The sequence below is a fragment of the Pantherophis guttatus genome, chromosome 3, assembly GCF_059756535.1.
Source record: "Pantherophis guttatus breed Tessera chromosome 3, ASM5975653v1, whole genome shotgun sequence".
In the NCBI taxonomy this organism is placed as follows: domain Eukaryota; kingdom Metazoa; phylum Chordata; class Lepidosauria; order Squamata; family Colubridae; genus Pantherophis; species Pantherophis guttatus.
The window spans coordinates 56681837-56702984 of NC_142065.1; the positions used below are offsets into that span (position 1 = coordinate 56681837).

At 40.6% G+C, this 21148-nt stretch overlaps 1 protein-coding gene across 9 annotated transcripts in view; it reads right to left on the reverse strand.

Moving 5' to 3' along the window:
- Positions 1-21148, reverse strand: part of SLC6A9 (solute carrier family 6 member 9) — a 59397-nt gene that overhangs the window by 2239 nt on the left and 36010 nt on the right. For all 9 annotated transcript variants that reach the window (XM_034414888.3, XM_034414893.3, XM_087889645.1 and 6 more), the window contains 11 exons: positions 11622-11778; positions 10363-10494; positions 7822-8077; positions 6803-6935; positions 5427-5561; positions 5193-5296; positions 3036-3273; positions 1810-1944; positions 1610-1709; positions 574-674; positions 97-267 (listed from right to left, as the gene is read on the reverse strand). In XM_034414888.3, the coding sequence (XP_034270779.2) occupies positions 97-267; positions 574-674; positions 1610-1709; positions 1810-1944; positions 3036-3273; positions 5193-5296; positions 5427-5561; positions 6803-6935; positions 7822-8077; positions 10363-10494; positions 11622-11778 (1662 nt within the window). The remainder of the gene's footprint in view (positions 1-96; positions 268-573; positions 675-1609; positions 1710-1809; positions 1945-3035; positions 3274-5192; positions 5297-5426; positions 5562-6802; positions 6936-7821; positions 8078-10362; positions 10495-11621; positions 11779-21148) is intronic.

The following is a 21148-nucleotide window of genomic DNA, read 5'->3' on the forward strand; positions in this document are numbered from 1 at the left end:
AAGACCTGGTTTGCAGTGGGATCTGAGGCAAGTACACCCGTAATGTCCAGAAAGTAGCAGCATCTTTACCCAGTTGCCTGCAAGCCCCAGCCCTACCTGCAGTAGCGTGTCTCCTTCTGAGCGCAAAATGTAGTAGCCTGCATAGATGGGGATGCAGATGACCGATGAGAGTGCCATACAGAAACCAATGCCGATGGCCCAGGGCGGGTACACATATGTGTTGTATGTGATTGGTTCATACTGAATCACTGTGAATATGAGGATAAACTGGAAGGAGAGAGGGGAAAGGCAGATTGAAACCAAAATGTATTCTGCCTGGCATCATTCCTAGTCTTGCATTCTGGGAACCTTCAAAAGCTCTCTTAATTTCTCAGACATGGATGTTTTTATCATGGGAAGTAGAAAACCTATGGCCTTCTCTCCCCCTTGCTTATCACTGTGTTTTTGTCACAAAAGCAGTCTAGTCTTTATTCCATCCTGATTATGTTGTTAAGTCACCCAGTCCCCTTTTCCCTCACTCCCAATCCTGTCTCCTATGTTTTTCTGTGTCCCCCCCCCCTTCTTTGTACTCACAAAGATGATAACTGGAGAGATGAACCTCCAACAGATCTGGAAAAATATGGGTGGTGGAAAACCAAGCATCATCTCAATGTCCTTGAAATAGCTCCGGTAACCTGGATGAGAAGATGGTCAGTCAATTAGACTGGAGGTATTATAATTAGACACTAGGAATACTGCAAGACTCCACAGAATATATTTCTTCATTGTGTTTCTCTCCCTGTTCCTCAGTAGGGCTCCTTTGCTCTGCTCCCTACCTCTATCACAACTCCTGAGAGGGAAAGCACAGCACAAAATAAAGTCTCTTCAATGAAGAGACTTGAAGCAGGGTCTCATTGCCTACTGGCAGAGTGCCTGAAAGGGTTAATGTCCAGTCCAGAGAACACTGGGCAAAATATCCTTTGGGGCACCCCCTCTTAGGACAAATGGTTCCCTCAGTATAATGTCGTAAATGTGATAGCAACAGCAATGATTGGAAGGTGGTTAGGAGACATCACAATGACCTGATTCCCTAGAATACTAGCCTTATGCTCCTGAAACTTGCCCGAGGATGCCAGATTTCTGTACTAAACCTGCTGCTGTAATCTGTTTCTTTAACTACGAACTCTTTTTAGTTGGGGAGCAAGTAATCAGATCTGCACCTTGGATCCGCAGTCTTCTGAGCTGCGAGCGAAATGTGTCCAATGAAACCAAATACTGACAACATCCAAGTAAACTTTAATATCCTTTGAATTGTTGTGATTGGATATTAGTCCAGTCTGCATTTGAGTTATGGACTCTTCATAAGAAAGAATTGAACAAAAATTCCTGATTGCAACTTTTCCCTTTCTGTTTCTTACTCCAGGCTCCAAGGTCAGGAAACTGTAGTCAGGGAAAGCACCATTTTCTACTCTTGAATCTATATAATATAGTTATAGTTATAGTGGCCATCAGGCCCACAGGGGAGTTCTGGCTGTATTGATCAAATGCTAACTGGAACATCAGTATTGCAGCCATTCCTATATTCTTGAATTGTTCCAATTAATCCATGCAATTGGCAGAAGTTACTCACCATAGACATACATAATGGCAACACACATGATGCATGAAATAACCACAAGTGAGAAACTTGCTGCGTAATTGTCCATCAACAATAACCAATAAATACCAGCCTAGAGGAGAAACAAAAGAAGAAAATAAGTACTGGATTAAGCAAGCCCCTTAGAATGAGAATGGGCTATTTCTGCCTTGCCCTTTAACTCTCCCTCATACCTGTGTGGTGAGTGGGATACCTAGCAGAAAGCCCACCACAGCCACACCTAGAGTCACAAAAGTCTTCCGACGCAATATCCATTCATTTCCCACTTCATCCACAATGGCTGTGACAAGAGTTTCCAGGAGACAGAACTGAGGAAAACAAGGAAGAAGGAAAAATACAAGTTCAACATACATGCCATGGAGGTTTTGCTCTCTCTGTCTTCCTTCATTTAGCAACAGTAAAATTACTCGTTCTCTCTCCAACTACAGGTAGTCCTCAACTTACAACCATTCGTTTAGTAACCATTCGAAGGTACAACAGTATTGAGAAAAGTGATTTATGACCATTTTTCACACTTACGACCGTTGCAGCATCCCAATGGTTATGTGATCAAAATTTGGATGCTTGGCAACCAGTTCATATTTATGATGGTTGCGGTGTCGCAGAGTCAACCTTCTCGTAAGCAAAATCAATGGGGAAGCCAGATTCACTTAACAACCCATGTTACTAACTTAACCACAGCACTGATTCACTTAACAACTGTGGCAAGAAAAGTTGTAAAATTGGGCAAAAGTCATTTAACAACGGTCTCACTTAGCAACAAAAAAATTGGGCTCAACTGTGGGTATAAGCCAAGGACTACCTGTGCATCAGTTTTGATTAATGTAAAGGTTGGAGATCAGCAGTGCTTCTTAAGTGAATCAGCACTTGGGGCAAATATACTTTATTTGGGAGGAGAATCTAGCGCTAATAGTTAAGTTCAGTGCCTTAACCTGCCACCTTCCCCAGGTGGGTGTAGTCCAGATGTGTATGACTACAAATCCCATCATTCTAAGTCGGCATGAGAATTGATTATACATCTTAAATATAATGGGAGCTTGTATTCCATCTAGAAAGCACCAGGATACAGCTTCATTATGATTCAGTTTGCCATAAAGGAATTTGGAATGATAGTCATTCAGAATCAGAATAATCATTTTCCATTTCCCATGATTTCCAAGCACCATTAAGTCTTCATCTTTCCTTCAAACTAGATGAATCAAGTGTGGGGTATGTGTTTATGTGTATATACACAGAGGTGATTTGCATTTTAACAAACGCACATTCACACATATAATAGATGCACACTATTTTCCATTTATGTTTATTAGCTAGTTTAGCTTTCTCTGGAATTGTAACTTTCAGACATGTTGGGCCCTAGAATTCCCCCAAAGCATGAGCTGCAAATAGCTGTGTTTACCTGTGTACCCAGCCCCAGCAGGATGAGCATGAAGAAGAAGAGAACAGACCAAAAAGGGGAAACGGGGAGGAGTGTCAATGCCTCAGGATAGGCCACAAATGCCAAGCCAGGACCTTGGTCGGCCACCTTGGAAACATCCACTCCCAGGTGATGAGCCATGAAGCCGAGGATAGAGAAGATGACGAAACCTGCGTAGACACTGGTAGCACAGTTGGTGATGCTGATGATGATGCTGTCTCTGTAGATACACCAAGTTGGGAGAGCTCATGAAAACTGCAGTTGAAGGTGAGCATCCTGAAGGAAGCCAAAAGATCTGCATCTAGAGAATGGGCTCTCATGTATGACGTGCAAGTGCATTTAGATACTAAATTAGGGGAGAGGTTTATTTTTATTGTTATATTTTATTTGTATTTAACTACCGTATTTTCCAATGTATAAGATAACTGGGTGTATAAGATGACCCCCGACTTTTCCTGTTAAAATATAGGGTTTGGGCTATACTCGCCGTATAAGACTACCCCTCTTCCAAATAAAAATTAAAAAACATCAACTGGCTCACCCACAATGTAAAAGTAGCTGTGCTAGACCCAAAATGGCCCCTGCAACAAGCAGGAACCTCACACAGCCCCAAAAAGCCCCAAAAAACAACTTTCACACTTTACACACACAAAATTCCACATACAGCTTTGTGAGATTTTGTGTGTTTGTGTAGTTAGAGTGAAACACTACAGAAACACACTAAATCTCAGAAAGCTGCACAAATATTATTTTATTTTATTTTATTTTATTTTAATTTTTATATGAAAGCTAAATTTAAAACTTTCTAAACTTTAAATGGCGAGGTCTAAAAAAGAACAACTAAAAAAAAAAACCCAATTAACTTTTTTTTTAAAGCTCCCAAAGGGGAAAAAAACTTACCCAATAGAACAGGGATCTCCAACCTTGGCAACTTTAAGACTTGTAGACTTCAACTCCCAGAATTCCTCAGCCAGCTTTGTTTTGCTGGCTGAGGAATTCTGGGAGTTGAAGTCCACAACTCCCTGCCTGCTTGATTGCAGGCAGTGAGTGGCTTGCTGATGGAATGGATTCAGGCAAGTGAAGCAAGGCAAGCGTTGCGACTAGCAGCTAAGGTAAGCAAGCTGGAGGGGGAAAACTTTTTTCCTTTTACATGGCTCTGGCGATCCCAGCTGCGTTGCCTGATTAGCAGGCAACGCAGCTGGGATCGTCAGAGTTTGGATTGCCAGAGCCATGTAAAAGGAAAAAACTTTTTCCTTTTACATGGCTCTGGCGATCCTAGCTGAGTTGCCTGATTAGCAGGCAAAGCTGGGATCGTCAGAGCTTGGATCACCAGAGCCATTTAAGGCTTGTCAGAGCCTTTCGGGCTGGTCTGCCTGGTTACAGGAGAACGACATCCAGCGTATAAGACGACCCCCGACTTTTGAGAAGATTTTCATGTGTTAAAAAAAGTCGTCTTATACACCAGAAAATATGGTATGTTTTAGTTAATTCGAGAAGACTGCATATTTTAATTCTTGCAGCCATCTTGAGCACCATTTGTTGGTAAAAGGGTGGGATATAAACCCATCTGATAAAATATAACTTGTTCTTTCTAAAGGTAATCTTATGAAAGCCACCTGCAGTTCTGAGAGCCTTAGATAAAAGAAGGCAAAATTATTTAATTACAAAGAACAAAGAAAATACAACTTCTATTTCAATTTGCCGAATTAATACAAAGCATTATGTGAACTTGGGTCATGTTCATAATTAATCTGCATTCTGAGACTGCTCCACTTCATGCTTTAAGACAGTGTTTCTCAACCTTGGAAGCTTGAAGATGGGTGGACTTCAACTCTCAGAATCCCCCAGCCAGTGCTGCTGGCTGGGGGATTCTGGGAGTTGAAGTCCACCCATCTTCAAGCTACCAAGGTTGAGAAACACTGCTTTAAGACAAAAGTAAACTTTTGTTTACTTTTCAAAGAAAAGCTCAAAAACCATGCATTGTTTAAAATCAAGTTCCTCCACAATGGGAGAGACAAGGATTCTAGCATCCCTGCACTATTTTTCATGCAGATTATTTTTTTAGACATATGAACTACTATATATCACCAAAAAAATCTTTGTACATCCTTTCCCCATCATGACTATCAAACATCGTACCTGTAGCAATTGTTGTGAAACTTGTTATATGATGCCATGGTGATAAGCCCACCCCAGGCACAGCCCAGTGAATAGAAGATCTGAGAGGCAGCATCTCCCCATACCTATCAAAGATAAAAGATGTCACTGAGGAAACAGAGTTGCCCTTGTAGTTTCAAATTAGAGGGAGGTGGCTGAGTTATGGCTCTGGCCTGCACAGCTTACGAACCCCTCTATGATATCCCAACTAAATACCTTTGCATCAAGGATTTTGTCCCACTGTGGTGTCAGATAGTATGTGATGCCACTAACTGCACCTTCAAGAGTGATTCCCCGCACAAATAAGATTGTCAGCACCAGGTATGGGAATGTTGCTGTGAAATATACCACCTGAAAGAGGGAGGACAAAGGAAAAGTTGAAGAGCATTCAGACATATTGCTAGTAGAAAGTAGGTTCCAGCAAAAATTCCTTTTCTTAGAACTTTGATTTCCTAACAGCATGACAACCATCAGCCTATCCCAAGGGTGAAATGCTCCCAGTTCGGACCGGATTGCCCGATCCGGTAGCGATGGCGGCGGGTGGTTCGGAGAACCAGTAGCAAAAATCCCCCCCCCATGCCCATCTGAGCCACACGATCATCAGAGGCTTTTTTTTTACTTTTAAAAGCATTTTTTCTACAACCTCTTCCGAAGGAAAAAATGCTTTTAAAAGTAAAAAAAAAAAAAAAAAAGCGCAGCTCAGCTGGGATCATCAGAGGCTTTTCAAAGCATTTTTTTCTGCAACCTCTTGGCTGAAGAGGTGGTAAAAAAAATGCTTTGAAAAGTCTCTGGCAACTCCCAGCTGAGTTGCCTGATCGGCAGAGAGGTAATTTTTAAAATGCCTCTCTGACGATCCCAGCTGAGTTGCCTGATTGGCAGAGGCTTTTCAAAGCATTAGAAAAAATGCTTTGAAAAGTTAAAAAAAAAAAAAGTTGGCCATGCCCACCCAGTCACATTAACCCCCCCAAGCCACGCCCACAGAACCGGTAGTAACAAATTTTACATTTCACCCCTGGCCTATCCAAATAAGCTTTGACTCTATTCTTCTTAATAGCAATAGAATATAGACCTATATACCGCTTCATAGTGCTTTACAGCCCTCTCTAAGCGGTTTACAGAGTCAGCATGTTGCTCCCAACAATCTGGGTCCTCATTTTACCAACCTTGGAAGGATGGAAGGCTGAGTCAATCTTGAGCTGGTGAGACCCAAACTTCTGGCAGCCGGCAGTCAGCAGAAGTAGCCTGCAGTACTGCCTTCTAACCACTGCGCCACCACAGCTCTTAAAATAAACACCCTCTATTGCAGCCACTATAGTTTAACAAATAAATAGAATCTAATAAGTATTTCGGAACACCCATTTTTGACTAGTTTTATAAACCCATAGAATGAGATAAACCGCTCTTATGTGACTATAAGGATGAACATGAGGAGTGCTATGTCAATGTAAAACTTCAAGTGGGAAAATAGTCCAAGACAAAGGACAAGGGTGTTTGCAGATAGGGTCAAAAGCCAATCTAAAAGCAGTAAAGGGTTTATATGGACACGGCTAGGCTTGGACATGGGTGAGTTAAGGAAGAGGAACACTACTTGCTTTTCCTGAGGACTTCACACTCTTGAATAGGCAGAGGAAGACGACGATCCAAGAGACGCCCAAACAACCCAGCAGGGGAAGCCGCACTTCACCCAAATTCCCGATGTCATTAGAGAGCTTCAATACATACCGCCTGGAAGAAAAGATAGGACTATAAGCTCCAGTTTGCAAGCACTTTACATCCATGTCTAGCAAATGCACCAAACCAATTTGCATCCATGGGTCTCCAAAACTGGCACTCAAGATCAACAAATACAGAAAAAAAAATCTAAAAGATGGGATAGTTAACTGCTTTGAACAAGTTTTAGAGTCAGAAATTAAGTACACCAGTATATAGATGTTCATAGTTCAGCACTACGAACTTACACCAGCTTTCACCAACATGATAAGATTCATAAGAATTTATGGAGAAATTGTTTTCAACCACCTCTAATAAGAAACTTTTAAAAATATAGGTGACAAGTCTATTAGAGTATAAATAACTCCCCTAACATGATATTCTTGGATTTCCTAATTCAAGGGTCAAAATGGATTTATTTCAACTCAAGTCAAAAATATTGCAATTTTATTTTCTTACCTATTGTTTCCATCCCTTGATCCAGCAATAGTCTATCTGCCTCTGATTATAAATCATGTTAATAACATATGGCTCTGCCTACATCCAATCTTTTTGCTACCTGTTCCATTTGAAGCAACATCTTTCCAATATACAACTTGCCTTAGGTAATGTCATTCAGACACAGCGGTTGGGATGGTGGCTGAAACTTATAGACAGAATAAGCTAGGATCACAGATTCAATGTGCCATTGTGACATGCCCAATTATGGATCAGTCTTCCATAATTCTGTCCCTGTCTATATGTTCTGAATTAAAACTTCCATCATCCCAGTAAGCGTAATAACTAATGCTCAGAAGTGATGATCAGATTATTCCCACATCTCTCACAAACCAATTCCCATTTCCCCACATATCCATTTACTTAATTCCCCTCCCTGCCCATTATCTGCCTCCATTATCACCTCCAGTATTCCTCACTGGGGCTAGTGCGCTTCAGAGTCTGGTTGAAGATACGTGTGATGTTGAGTGATGAACCCACTGAGCTGTTGGTAACATCCAACACACTGGTGCAATTTCCTGTATTCCAAAAGTTATTACAGTATGTCCAGGGTAGCACCCGTGTCATTGATGAGAAGAAATAATAGAAGGCGATACAGATCACAACATTGTAATAGATTCCAATGTAGCTGGAGACAACCATCATACCATAGCCAACACCTGAAGGAAATAAAGTATAAGGATAAATAGGAAGATTTTGAGATGGGAGTTTGTTGCTAAATGTAAAAAACAGAACACATTCATGTTGGAATTGTAAAGCAGAGGGTGTAAGTTTGCAACATGCACACTACATATGGCAGGGGCAAGTTTAATTTAAAGCAGAAACAATAAAGCTCATGAGGCTAGTTTATGATACAGAGTCAGGTCCTGCCAACACTCACACACACTGATTAGGTTTATACAACTAAAACAATATTGCGGTTTGTGGTTCAGCATGTTTTTTGGAACCTAGCCATTCTCCTATCCAGTTGTGTGAATCAGACTATCCATTAAGCCATTATATGGTTCGTTGAAGCGTATGCAAGGAGGTGAACACCACAATTAGAATTGGCTGCTGGTGCTTTAGCATTAAATATCTAGTGCAAACACTGCCATTACAGTCTTCTGCTTCCAGATTCAAAACAGCAGAAATGTAGCCAAGAGGTGGGAAACAAGAAGACTGCACATGAATAGTAACGTATCTAGATTAGAGGGACCATAACTCATACATTTACAACTGGGCAGAATAAATATGGCAGAAAGCTAGTGCTAGGAAGTATATATGCTGACCTTTTCTTTTGGATTTATTGTGAACTACAGATGTTCTACCTTTAAAAAAAGCAGGTTCTCTGAAATGAAAATACAAGCTTAGTTGCTAGGCCTTCAATCAGGTTTTTAGCAATAATCAGATATGGTTCTAGAAATTGTGTTCACATTACATGGCTGACAGTTACCCAGTCCCCTGGTTAATTACCTCGGCTCCATGCCAGTTAGATCAAAACTAGATGGCATACAGCAACCATTTTGAAAATCCTAGAGTTGCTGCAAGGAAGCTGAGTGGATATCTTTTCTCTCCAGTTCCTCTCCACAGTGGGGGAAGAAATATATATTTGTCTGATCAGGCTTGGATAGTCAGGAGTGGATGTGGTAGGCATCCACCATTGTTTTGTTTTGTTTTGTTTTTTGTTTTGTTGTCTTCCATCCTCTTTTTTTCAAGACATATGCAGCAAGTTGAGATTTTGTCAAATGATGAAATGTGCATTGTGCATTGTGAAATCAAGACATAATTTCTTCCATTTACATTCTTGTGTGCAATTTTGCAATGCAAGTAGAAAGGGACTAGGATCTGTACTGCATTGTGTCCATGCATGCTGTGTCATCTACACCCTTCTTTGTCCTGCAGGAATACCAGAGGTGAAATGCTCCTGGTTTGGACCGGATCGCCTGATCCGGTAGCGATGGAGGTGGGTGGTTAGGAGAACTGGTAGCAAAAATCCTTGCCCCCCCCACCATGCCCAGCTGAGCTGTGCAATCATCAGAGGTTTTTTTAAAAAAATTTAAAAGCATTTTTTCTACAACCTCTTCGGCCAAAAAATGCTTTTAAAAGTAAAAAAAAAAGCCTTTGACGATCGCGCGGCTCAGCTGGGATCGTCAAAGGCTTTTAAAAGCATTTTTTCTTCAACCTCTGAATGCTTTTAAAAGCCTCTGACGATCCAAGCTGAGTTGCCTGATAGACAGAGGTTTTTTTTCTTTTAAAAACCTCTAATGATCCAAGCTGAGTTGCCTTATCGGCAGAAGCTTTTAAAAGAAAGAAAGCCTCTGCTAATCAGGCAACTCAGCTGGGATCGTCAAAGCCTTTTGAAAGCATTTTTTTACAACCTCTTCGCTGAAGAGGTTGTAGAAAAAATGGTTTAAAAAAAAAAAAAGACCACACCCACCCAGTCACATTACCCCCCACCAAGCCATGCCCACAGAACCAGTAGTAACAAATTTGAGATTTCACCACTGAGGGATATCCATGTGTGTGTGTGTGTGTGTGTGTGAGGCTAAAACTGCAATGATCCTAGAGAAGTGTCTTTAGGACTTCAGTTCTGCCTCAGAAGAAGAAAGTAATAGTCCACTCACAGGAAGCACTGTGGATGATGTAGCTGACCTGGAAGTGGGGCAGGGTAGCAACTTTATTTTCCAACTACTAAAATTCTCTAGTTTAAAATGTTTGTAAAACATACTAATATATCTAATGATACATATTTCTCATTTGATAATGCCAATGTGTCTTTCAGCTCAGACATTTTGTTGCCTGAAACAATGGAGAACATAGTGTTCCCTTGCCACACATTTCAGCTCTGATTTATGGTAGAACTGGCCCTGTTGTAACGTCGGGGGAGGGGGGGGGCGCACAAGATCCAGATGGAGAATGTGATTGTGGCAGTAATCTGAGGGAGTGTCCATTGATTCTCTCTTACCTTTGAACATGGGGCTGATCTTCCAGACGCCCAAGCAGCCCTGGCTAGCAAATTGTCCAAAAGAGAGTTCCAAGAAAAACAGGGGGATCCCACAGAACACCAACATGATGAAATAGGGGAACAGGAAAGCACCTAGAGACAGAATAAAAGGAAGAAATCAGTCTTACAGGATTTCGAAGTCATGCTCTGTATGCCAAGGTCAAATTCAGTTCCTGGCATCTGCAGTTATAAAAGAGTCAATGTAGAATAAGAAAGCACTGGGTAAGATTTAAAATTCTCGGATTGAGGAAATGGAGGACTTTAAAGCCATGAAGAAATAAAAGATACATTTTAGGTTTTATTCAAAATGGGAATAAAGTCTGCTATTTGTGCCAGTAATTCCCAGCTTGTTTCAAGCACTCCTTTCCTACAAACTCAATACCAGTATGTGCAATTGGTAGGTTAGCTGGACTTTCCCCAATCTGGTGCCTTCCAGAAGTGTTTGGGCTCCCCCACGCCTGGCAAAGATGTTCCCTAACACTTCACAAGATTGTTGGAAATGTAGATCACAAAAAGGGACATACTATCTTATGTGGTGGTCATGCCAAAAAGCAAAAATTTTTTGGAAAATGATCCAAAAACAATTAGAAGAAATTATTACCCAGAGAGTTCTATTGAAACCAGAAACATACCTATTAGGAATATTAACAAATCATTATTAAAAAAATAAAATAATAATAATTAAAAAAAACCAAAAAAAACCCCAAATCATTATGAAAAAGAAATACAATATTTGATAATTCATATCTTTGACAGCAGCAAGAATCACAATCGTGCAAACTTGGAAATTAGAAGACACGCCATCAGAGGACAAAATAATACTAAAAGTAATGGAATGTGCAGAAATGGACAGGTTTACCAAAAGGGTTTGGGCTATTAGTTAAAGAATTCCCAGCCCAGCTTGGTTCACAAGTCCTGAAAATCATAACTTAGTACATTCAAAGTACCTCTGGTCAGGAAGGTAGGGAAGCATATAGCTTCCCATCTTGAGCCAGGCCCCAAGAACAAAGCTGAGTCCCAGAATTGTTAGGAAGCTGCAGTGAAAGGCCCACCATTCCCTGTTGTGCTGAAGCAGAGGCAGATGAAGAATCAATTATGAAGAGCTTCTCTGCTACCAGCAACTTAGGTCACAACAACTTTGTACTTTTCAGGCCAGACTATGCTCCCACATAGTCCTCACCAGCCTTCCCACAAACACAGTCTCTGACCTCCATACTCACCTCCTCCATTGCGGTAGCAGAGGTAAGGGAAGCGCCACACGTTGCCAAGCCCAACAGCATATCCAACACTCGTGAGAACGAATTCAATCTGGTTGCCCCAGTTGCCTCGTTTCATGTGCTCATCTCGTTTACCTGTTTCACCAGGCACAGCCCCATTCTGCCAAAAGAGGAAGGAGAGTCAGTTATTACAGCTAGGCTGGAAGGAAGGAGGCTTGATTCTACGCAGGCTTTTCTGGAGCTCCTTCAAGAGATGCAAAGAAGAAACAGCCAGATATGAAAACACAGCCTACACCAGGGGTGGGTTCTAACCGGCATTACTACCGGTTCTCTTTGTGTGCGCGCTTGATCGTCTCTTCCCTGCTTTGTGCAAGCGCGTTGCGAATCTGCCCAGCTGAGGTGTGGCAATCCGCTCTGCCGCACCTCTAGCTGAGTGAAAAAAAGAAGAAATATAAGGTCGGAATAACGCGGGGTGGGCAGGAAGGCCCAGCTTCCGAAGAAAGAGAACTGGTTCAGTGATGTAATAGCATCACCGCTACCGGCTCGGCCGAACTGGGCCGAACCGGGAGCAACCCACCACTGGCCTACACCCACTTTATATAACACAGGATAATGAGGAAAAGGCTGCACTCTGGTTGTTTTATGTCTCTCCCCTTCCCCAACTGATGGAAAGGCAGGCAAGGATGGAGAATCTGAGGAAGTAATGGGGCTGCTACCCCCTGCTTGCCCAGATGAATAATCCTGGGTCAAGCTGTAGGAAAGCTGGCAGCTGCAACACATACAAAGCAGGCATGAGATGAGGCGGCACAAAGGAACCTCTGTTCCTCTTTCTTTTGCCTGCCCAATGATCCAGCATAAGAGACCCCAGGCAGGGCCAGTCCCTCTAGTCACCCACTGTGCAGCTGAGCCCCCAGAAGATCAGAGAAGCCTTGCTAGCCCAGACAAAGACTCATCTAACCCATGTTATCTTTTCATCTTTGGCCAACCAGATTCAGTTGGGAAGAGCACAACCAAATTTGCAAAGCTCCCTTATTGCTTGTTCCCGGCACATGGTTATTTATAGATATAAGTCTCCCCGAAGGTCCAATTATTTTAGGAATCACCTTCTTGTGTGGTGCTTCCCACCATGTGCAAATGCTGCTCAGAATATGTTCTCCAGAAACCCATCTTCACTTTTGAAAACTATTTAAACTAATGATTGCAGCTAGTGATAGGGAGTTTGACATGTTAATTATTGTTTGAAAAAAGAAGTCAAATGCACTTCTCTTCGTGGCAGCCTCAGAAGTCAAACTCAGACTCTTGAACTTTCTTAAATTCTTTGGTGGGAATTTAATATATATATATATTGCCTACTTAGTATGTAATTTAAAACAATCCTCCTTGATATGATTGGTTCCCCATTCCAATATGTTGAGTTGTAATTCCATTTTTCTCCAGGCAAACTTGCACCAGTTCAGTGAGTGGGAAAGGGGGGGAGGTCAGCTAAATACTTTAAGGTAATTTTAAAATATTTCAAATAAGGGCAATAATATAATTGCACATGTGCAAAATTAGATAACCAGTAGAGGGTGCCAAAGGATATAAACATCTATGTTCTGTTGCCAAGTAATGGTCAATTGAATTTGGAACCAGATATGGTAACTGTTTAAATCCCTTTGTACTCATAGTGAAAGCAGTGAGCAAATTATTTGTTTTCCCTATCTTAGCATTTAGCATTAGGATTTAATGTAAGTTATATTTTTTATGGAATCAGGAATGACAAATTAGCATTTGTATAATTATTTAAAGTTCAACGTTCTTCATATTTATTACCTCCGTATAATCCGTTCTTAGAAGTTGCTTATTCTGAGTCACACGGTTAAACTCAGTATTTTTGATAGTGCCAGCTTTGATAGCAGCTTAATAAGTTTTCAAGCGGGAATCTTTCCCAATTTTCTTTGAAGGTCCTGGGGACCTAGTATAGGATCATGTATGTGCAAAACAGTTATTTGAACTTCAAGGTGTAGCTTTTCCTTTTAGGATAGGAGAATATTAGTTTTCCACAAAATGCTGAAGGACAGATTGATATTGAGGCTTAGAAACAGCAGTTTAAGGACATGTGATGACTGTGTATGTACTTAGCCAGGTTTACATTTATTCATATAACATGCTGAGCTTCATTAATGTTCATTTGTGTGTGTGTGTTTCATAGGTTTCACAAAACCACTTTGTTCAGTTCATTTATGGTTTGCTTGTTTGTTTATTAGGTACCCACCTTTCATTCAGAAGCTCAAAACATCATATATAGCAATCTAACTTCCTATTTTTCTTCACAACAAAAACCTTAGGAAGTTGGTTGGGCTGAGAGAAAATGGCTCCATGGCTGAGAGGGGGGAAAAAAATCTTCATCTCCTTGGTCCTAGTCTAGTATTTTAACCACATTGCTTTAATGTTTTCTGCAAAAGCAGAAGTGAGCTTGCGTATGTATGTATGTATGTATGTATGTATGTATGTATGTATGTAGTTATTGATTTGATTTCTGTAGCTGCCCATCTTAGCAAATGACACTGGGCAGCTCACCTATATTCAAAACATATATTGCAATTAAAAATTTAAAAACATTTTAAAACAATAAAAATATTAAAAAGCATTAAAACAATAAAAAAACATTATGTCTAATCTGAAGTACGTACAAAGGCAAGGTATCTGGCCTGTTAACAATATAGCCAAGAGGTGGGGGCCTTGGCACATGTAGCATCCCAGGCTTGGGAGCATAGCCAAATTTTTTAGAGCTTTATAGAAGGCAAACACGCTTGGGGCCATTCTAATCTCCGAAGGGAGGATGTTTCACAGAGCAGGGACCATTGCAGAAAAAGCTCACCTTCTAGTCCCTGTCAGCCAACATTTTTGTCTGATGGGATCTGCAGCATGTCCATTCTATTTGCCCTGATTGGATGGGTAGGGACTCTAGAAAAAAGGCGACCCTTTCAGGTACCGTAGTCCCAAGCCATGATGCAATAAACAGGTTAAGTAAGTTTTATGAATGCAACCAGTGTATGCTGGATAAATTCAAAGCAACTGCTTTCTGCTTCACAATCCAGCTTCTTAGCTGGACTAAGTTACACCAAGTTAACTTTATATCAGTCAACAACCACAAACCAAAAAGAGAGAGACTATCAAGATAGAAGCTAATGTATTCGAAAGAAATAGTGGAAACATTTAGATTGTCCTTAGTGCCATTAATAGGTTATGAGATGTATTATTTCCTTTCTTCAAATTCCTACCTTGATTAAATCAAATCAGCAATCTGCTATCCAAGTTACAACTATAATTAAAAAAAAAAAAGATTGGTCCAGCAAAAGCCGCAATTCTGAAGTCAATATCAGTTAGTAGTTAATGTATTGGACTGTGACTGGGGAGACCTACAGTTAAATCCCCACTTGACCAGTGGAGGCTTTTTTAGCAGTGATTATACAACAGCTCCAAATCCCTTGCAGGAATAATGCTGTGATTATAAAATGATGCCACCCTGAACTTCTAGAGGAGATGGTAATGTATAAATGTAAAAATATACTTTCCCTGCTGGAAGAATATGGTAGGCACTTCCAGACAAGCTGTTGCTGTGAAATTATAGTGCCTTGTTCACAGAATTGTATAGAGGACATGACATACATCATTTCCAAATGAAAGTTTATATTTCTACTTTGTCTTTCTTCCTGGTGGGGAAAAAAACCATGTCTTTTGACTGGGAACCTTTAGAAGTTGTGCTTCTCAAACTACTCAGTGAACCTGTGATCAATACAATAATTTCTAGGATGTAATGAAGGGGCATGACCAGAAGAGGGAACTTCATGCCTCTAACAACTCCAGCTTTATAGTCTGCTGCTATTAGATAAACAATGCTAAGCAAGCTTGGCCCATTGCTCTCCCAGATGAACCTATCCCAAGCCCAAAAAGACCTGGATGCATGCTCCCATCTTCTCTGTCCCATAGGGAGAGAAAAAAGGAGCAGACTGCTTATTGTTGCCTACATTCTGGGCTTGATAGAGGCACATTTTAGTTCTGGAACAGCAGCTTGCACAGATGCCCAAACAAGATGGGATGCTGACATCAAGCATGAACCCTTTTCTAGGACAACACAAATAGATCTTTTGTCCATCTCGCTCCACACTGGCACCACCACTTCTCTGTATCTCCCAACAGAACAATAGCAAAGTTCAGATCAAATGGGGAGCAGGGAGGAGAGTTCCTCACAAAAAACAGTTTCTCATCCAGATATGAATTTCTGGCTTTGTTCTGGAACAAGAGTCTCCTGGGTGCCATGGCTCTTATTCTGCCTTTCATTCTATTGGGAGTTGTTAGAAGCTACCCACTTCACCTGCAAACCAAATTGGAATTTTGATGGTCCATATCTCCTATGTGGGTGGAATATATGTCTATATCAATTTCCACCAGTTCAATTTAACCTTCAGTTTACAACGTTACATGTTCAGAAAGAATTCAGAAGCTAAAGTGGATTGAAGATATGTCAGCTGCATGATAAAACCACAGATCCTGAATTTCCTTTTTGAGATGATAGCAGAATTCTTCAGGCAGAGCAGAGAAACAAAGTGGCCTTTTTATAACCAAAGAGCAAAGAGATGCGAATGAGATACTTGTCCATCCTTAACAGCCAGGAGATTACAAGCTTTGGATTGTACTTGTTTCATTTCACTATTAACTAATACCAATGTGATTTTTGGAACTTTTATATTCAGAAAATGCATGTTTGGTCTAATAAAAGATATCGACTGGCATCGTATGAATCTTGGCCAGTGAATAGCTTGCACACTGAGTGCTACATTAGTCATTCAAATGCAATATCTCTGCTGAGGAGAGAAAAGAGTTGAAGAAATGGCTCCTCCACTGCCAAATGGAAGATTTAGTGGCCAGCACTGCTCAAATAAAAATAGAAGGGGCAGAAGCCATGGCTTCCTAGACACATGAGATGTGTGCAAAATAAGACCTGGACAAGACCATTTCACAGAATCCTCAATAAAAAAAAAAATCGCCCTTTCGCCCTTCCTCATAGAACACAACACAGTTCTTTGATGTATATTATGCTGTTCAATCAATTGCTAACAACTGCTATAAGTGCTTAACAAATGGAAATTGTCATTTCAGTTCTGCTTTCTGCCACCGAGATGGGATGGGGCTGGCTGGCAGTGAATTGTGCACTTCAGCGTGTCATTCAATTAGAGATAGCAGTCGCATGGGCACAGAAATGCCAAGAAACCATCTTCTTCACTAATTTGGGAGAATGCAGTGGGGGGTTGGGTCTTCTACAAATAACCATAGCCATCTATGACCCTTGGGAACAGAAGGTGAAGGAGACTGCCGTACATTAGTGATCTAGAGTGTTAAGCTTGGTGGGAACAAAAACATGTAAGACATAGGATTATCTTTCGGATTAGAGGAAACTATTACTTTAGGTACTCCTGAGATACTCCTTCCTGATCATGTTGCTATACTCTCCAAGCCACTGGCCAAATAAAAATACCATAGGATAAAATCCTTTTATGTCACTATAAACACAGCACCATAAACAATTCAAAATTCCACTGTAATTCTTGTCTGTGTCTATACCTGACCTTATGGAAACTTGAACACTTACATCATAATAAACAAGATCTTGGAAAGAATGCAGCCAAGGTAAATCTCTGAAATTTTTGCACATTCACCCCAAGCAATGTGGGGAGATAAGGGAATTAGCCCCTTGGGTCAATATTTCAAAAGTGATACGGTATCATGGTCATGGTGGAGGGGTTATATAAGAGTAACCTACTTAATCCGACCTTAGTTTTTGTCCTTTCCGTCCATTTCATCAGATGTGTGAAGTATTAGAGCCAGTTGGCAAAGTGTGCATACACACATGCGGTAAAATGGAAAATATATACTTTGTGACATTTCAAATAAAGCTTAAATAAATGCAAAAGCAGCATTTATAATACAACAGCAGGGAATGGTGATTACATAACTGTTGCTGTGGGCCAAGAAATCAAAGTTCCTGTTCATATCGAAATGAACAATAATCTACCTTCATTAGAGGTTTGCAGTTGCATGAGGAAATCTCTTTTGAGTGTTTATGCATTGAAGAACGGCATTTTTCAAATCAATTGGGGTTATTTTAACATGGGGAGGGGGAGGTTGCTCTGCTATTTTCTGATTATAATACAAATATCTCATTAATTTTCTCACATAAGCAGACATGAGCTGGCAATGCTGCCACATGTAGCAAACTTTCAGTGTGGAGTACAGGGGATGAAAAATGTAGAAGGATCCTGGAGCTGAGCTTCAGATGACTGCATCCCTGCAGTTTTCTTGGCAGCCTTGCCCTTGCCTTTTTCTGGGATGTTTTTCAACTTCTCAGAATGTAGCCAGAATCAACTGACTTTGTTTTCAGGCGGTTCTTGATTCTTCTCTCAAAAAATCCCAGGGCTTTGGGATAGCATAGACACGCCATGATATTTACACCTTCACCTTCTATTCCCTATTTAAGGTGCTACTTCTCCTGAGCCACAGCGGACTGGATGCAGCTTCTCTCTTTTGTATTGTGAAATATATAGCAGAACAGAGAGCAGAGATTCCGGAGTGCCTTTTCTTTTTGGCCAGTACAACTTTCACTATGGTTGAGCAAGGAATCTGGGGCAGAGAGAGGAAGCACTGGTCTCCTGCCCTTGGCCCACGGAAGCAGGGAATCCAGATGCTGTAAATCAAATAACTAGCTCCTTCCCTGCTCCTTCCCTGCTCTGCTTGTCCTTCCTGCTTCGATTGAGTCCCTGCTTGGGGCTTAGGGCCATTCATGCTCCCTGAACACGGGCTCAGGACAAGATGTTCAGGCAGGAGCCACATGTGGCTGAGTGGCACGTTTGCCTATGCAATGAATTGGTGTCTGCCTGGTTACACAACACTACAAAGGAAATTTGGTTCACCATCTGGGAGTCTTTGCTATAAACAGCTATGATGAACGAGACGCTCCAGGCAGGCCTTTTCCAACTTGTTGCCCTCCAGATGGGCCAGATTACAATGCACACAATTCCCAGCCAGCTAGTACTCTCCCAGCCGGCCAGGATGATGAAAGGATTCTCATTTGGAAAAAAGCTGCTCCAATGTATCCTGCAACGTACAAGAGCGTTGTCTTTATTCTGGAATTTGACATGTTTCAAACTGGCCAGCTGAACTGGAACAAGACAAACAAACAACAAAGAAACAGGTGCGTTTGAGATCTCAATTCAGAAACGAAATACGAAAAACAAAAGAAGTCCTACTGTCAAGTCGAAGGACGGATCTTCCATTGCTGGCCTGTTAAAACAGCTAATTCTGACCAAGATAATCTGATTAAATTGCAAAGTGAGCACTAATGAGGCGTACACTCAGTTTAATTAATGGAGCTTGGCCCATTCTAGCCACATGATTTCCAGTTAGATGGGGGCTCCAGCTTAAAATGAGCACAGTAAAAATCTGAAATTAGATGCTCCCAGCATGTCTCCATCGTGATCAGAAGTAGTTCGGGATCAATTTAGCATACAGGTAGTCCTTGATTTATGACTGTAATGGAGCCCACAATTTCCACCAAAAGTCTTGACAGTCATAAATCAAGGCATCTATGTGACTGGCCCAATTTTATAATCTTTTTTTTTTTTGCAGCAGCAGCAGTTGTTGAATGAATACAGCGGCTATAAAATCAGTCCATTCATTCCTATTGGCATTTTTTTGCCAGAAACCAACCCCAAAGGCCAAAAATAGGTAAAAAATGTTGTAAATCGTGGTCATGTGATCACAAAACACTGCAACCGATGGTATAAGTGATCCTGTTGCCATGTGCCCAAAATGCAGTCATGTGACTGTAGTGTGCACACACGCCGCCGTCAAAATTCTAGAATTGGGTTGTAAGTACCTTTTGGTGTGTCTGCTGTAAGTTTGAACAGTCACTATGTGACCAGTTATTAAGCAAAAGCTACCTGTACTTCCTTAATAAGAAATTCAGTCAGGAAATAACTTTCCCTCCTGCATGCCAGGAGAAAGGCGAGTTCTGAAATTTTAGCCACGTGGGCTTCATTCACCTTCAGTCATCCTTGCTATTTTCCAACCCCACAAAGAAACTGGTTTAGCGAGGGAGGATTAATTCCCCAACAGTTCCTCTTTAGAAGAAAGCCTGTGAATTTATTTACAGAGAAGATCAAGGCTGAGAACAGTTATGGCTGCTCATTTAGTGACCCTCTTTCTAACCGGGAAAGGAGAAGTGAAGCAAGTTTTCTTCACATAGTTCATTGCTCACATCACACATCAAGTCTCAGTTTAAAGACAATTAGGTATTTCGGCAATAAACCAAAATATATGTTTGAAGGAAGGTGTGTCCAGTTCTAGGATCATGCAAGCCCTGTCAGTATGGCATGTATTTGAATAATAATACATTTCCACATTTGTATGTATGTGTGAATTATTAAAGCATACCAATATGAATATGTTATAGTTATACATTTTTAATCCCTGCTTCTTCTATTTAAAAAAAACACTAAAAGCAGTTTTATATAACTCTTCTTAACACCTGTTATATATCTTTGCCTAATATTTGCATAGTTGAATATGCATTTGTTTTGTATCCAATAATCTTAAATGCATCTTTGCTGCCCATTTTGTACACATTTTTGTATGCAATTTGAGCTGAGAAATATTAAACAGTATTAGCAGACTAAACGCAACTACAGATTGATCTTTTAAAGAATTTATGTAATGTACCACTTTATGTAAAAAAGAATTCTGTGACAGTTTTAAAATCTCCCCCAGTATCTTATGTTCCTGCAATTTCATAAAAACTTAAAAAGCTTCACTCTTGATTTCTGTCAATAGCAAGATAGGAAAACTCACCAGAAAATAAATATAATATTGCAAGAGAATTAAGATGTTGGTCTGAAGATTAGAAAATATTGCTGTAAACGAACTGTATCAAATAAGTGTTGTGTTCAACCAGAGGGTCAACTCAAACATTTCAAGACCAAGTCTTCTAAGCATGCTCTGGGAATACTGGAAAGTAGTAGAAGAGAGGTATACTGTGAGGAAGGTTCAACACACTACTTCATTCCTATTGAATCAGGATGAACTGGTTGGCTTGGTTCGTCTGTACAAACCTGATGCAGAATATGAAATTTTCCTTCCTTCCTTCCTTCCTTCCTTCCTTCCTTCCTTCCTTCCTTCCTTCCTTCCTTCCTTTCCTTCCTTCCTTCCCCCTCCCTCACTCGTTTCCAGGGATGTCCTAATTGGTAAACTATGATTAAACAATCTTTACCAATCAGAATATTTTCCTTGCCTCAGCATTATAGTTCAAATACTATTAGTTTAAAAACATGTACATTTAGGGATACACATTCACTGACATGTTCATTAACTCATCTGTGGAATAAATAACAAATCATTCCTTTTCTATGTGCACATTTACACACAAATATTTTGTTCTTGAATTGTGCAGCACTTTAAATTCATTTCCAAAAAGGTGCACTAGATCATATGGAAGT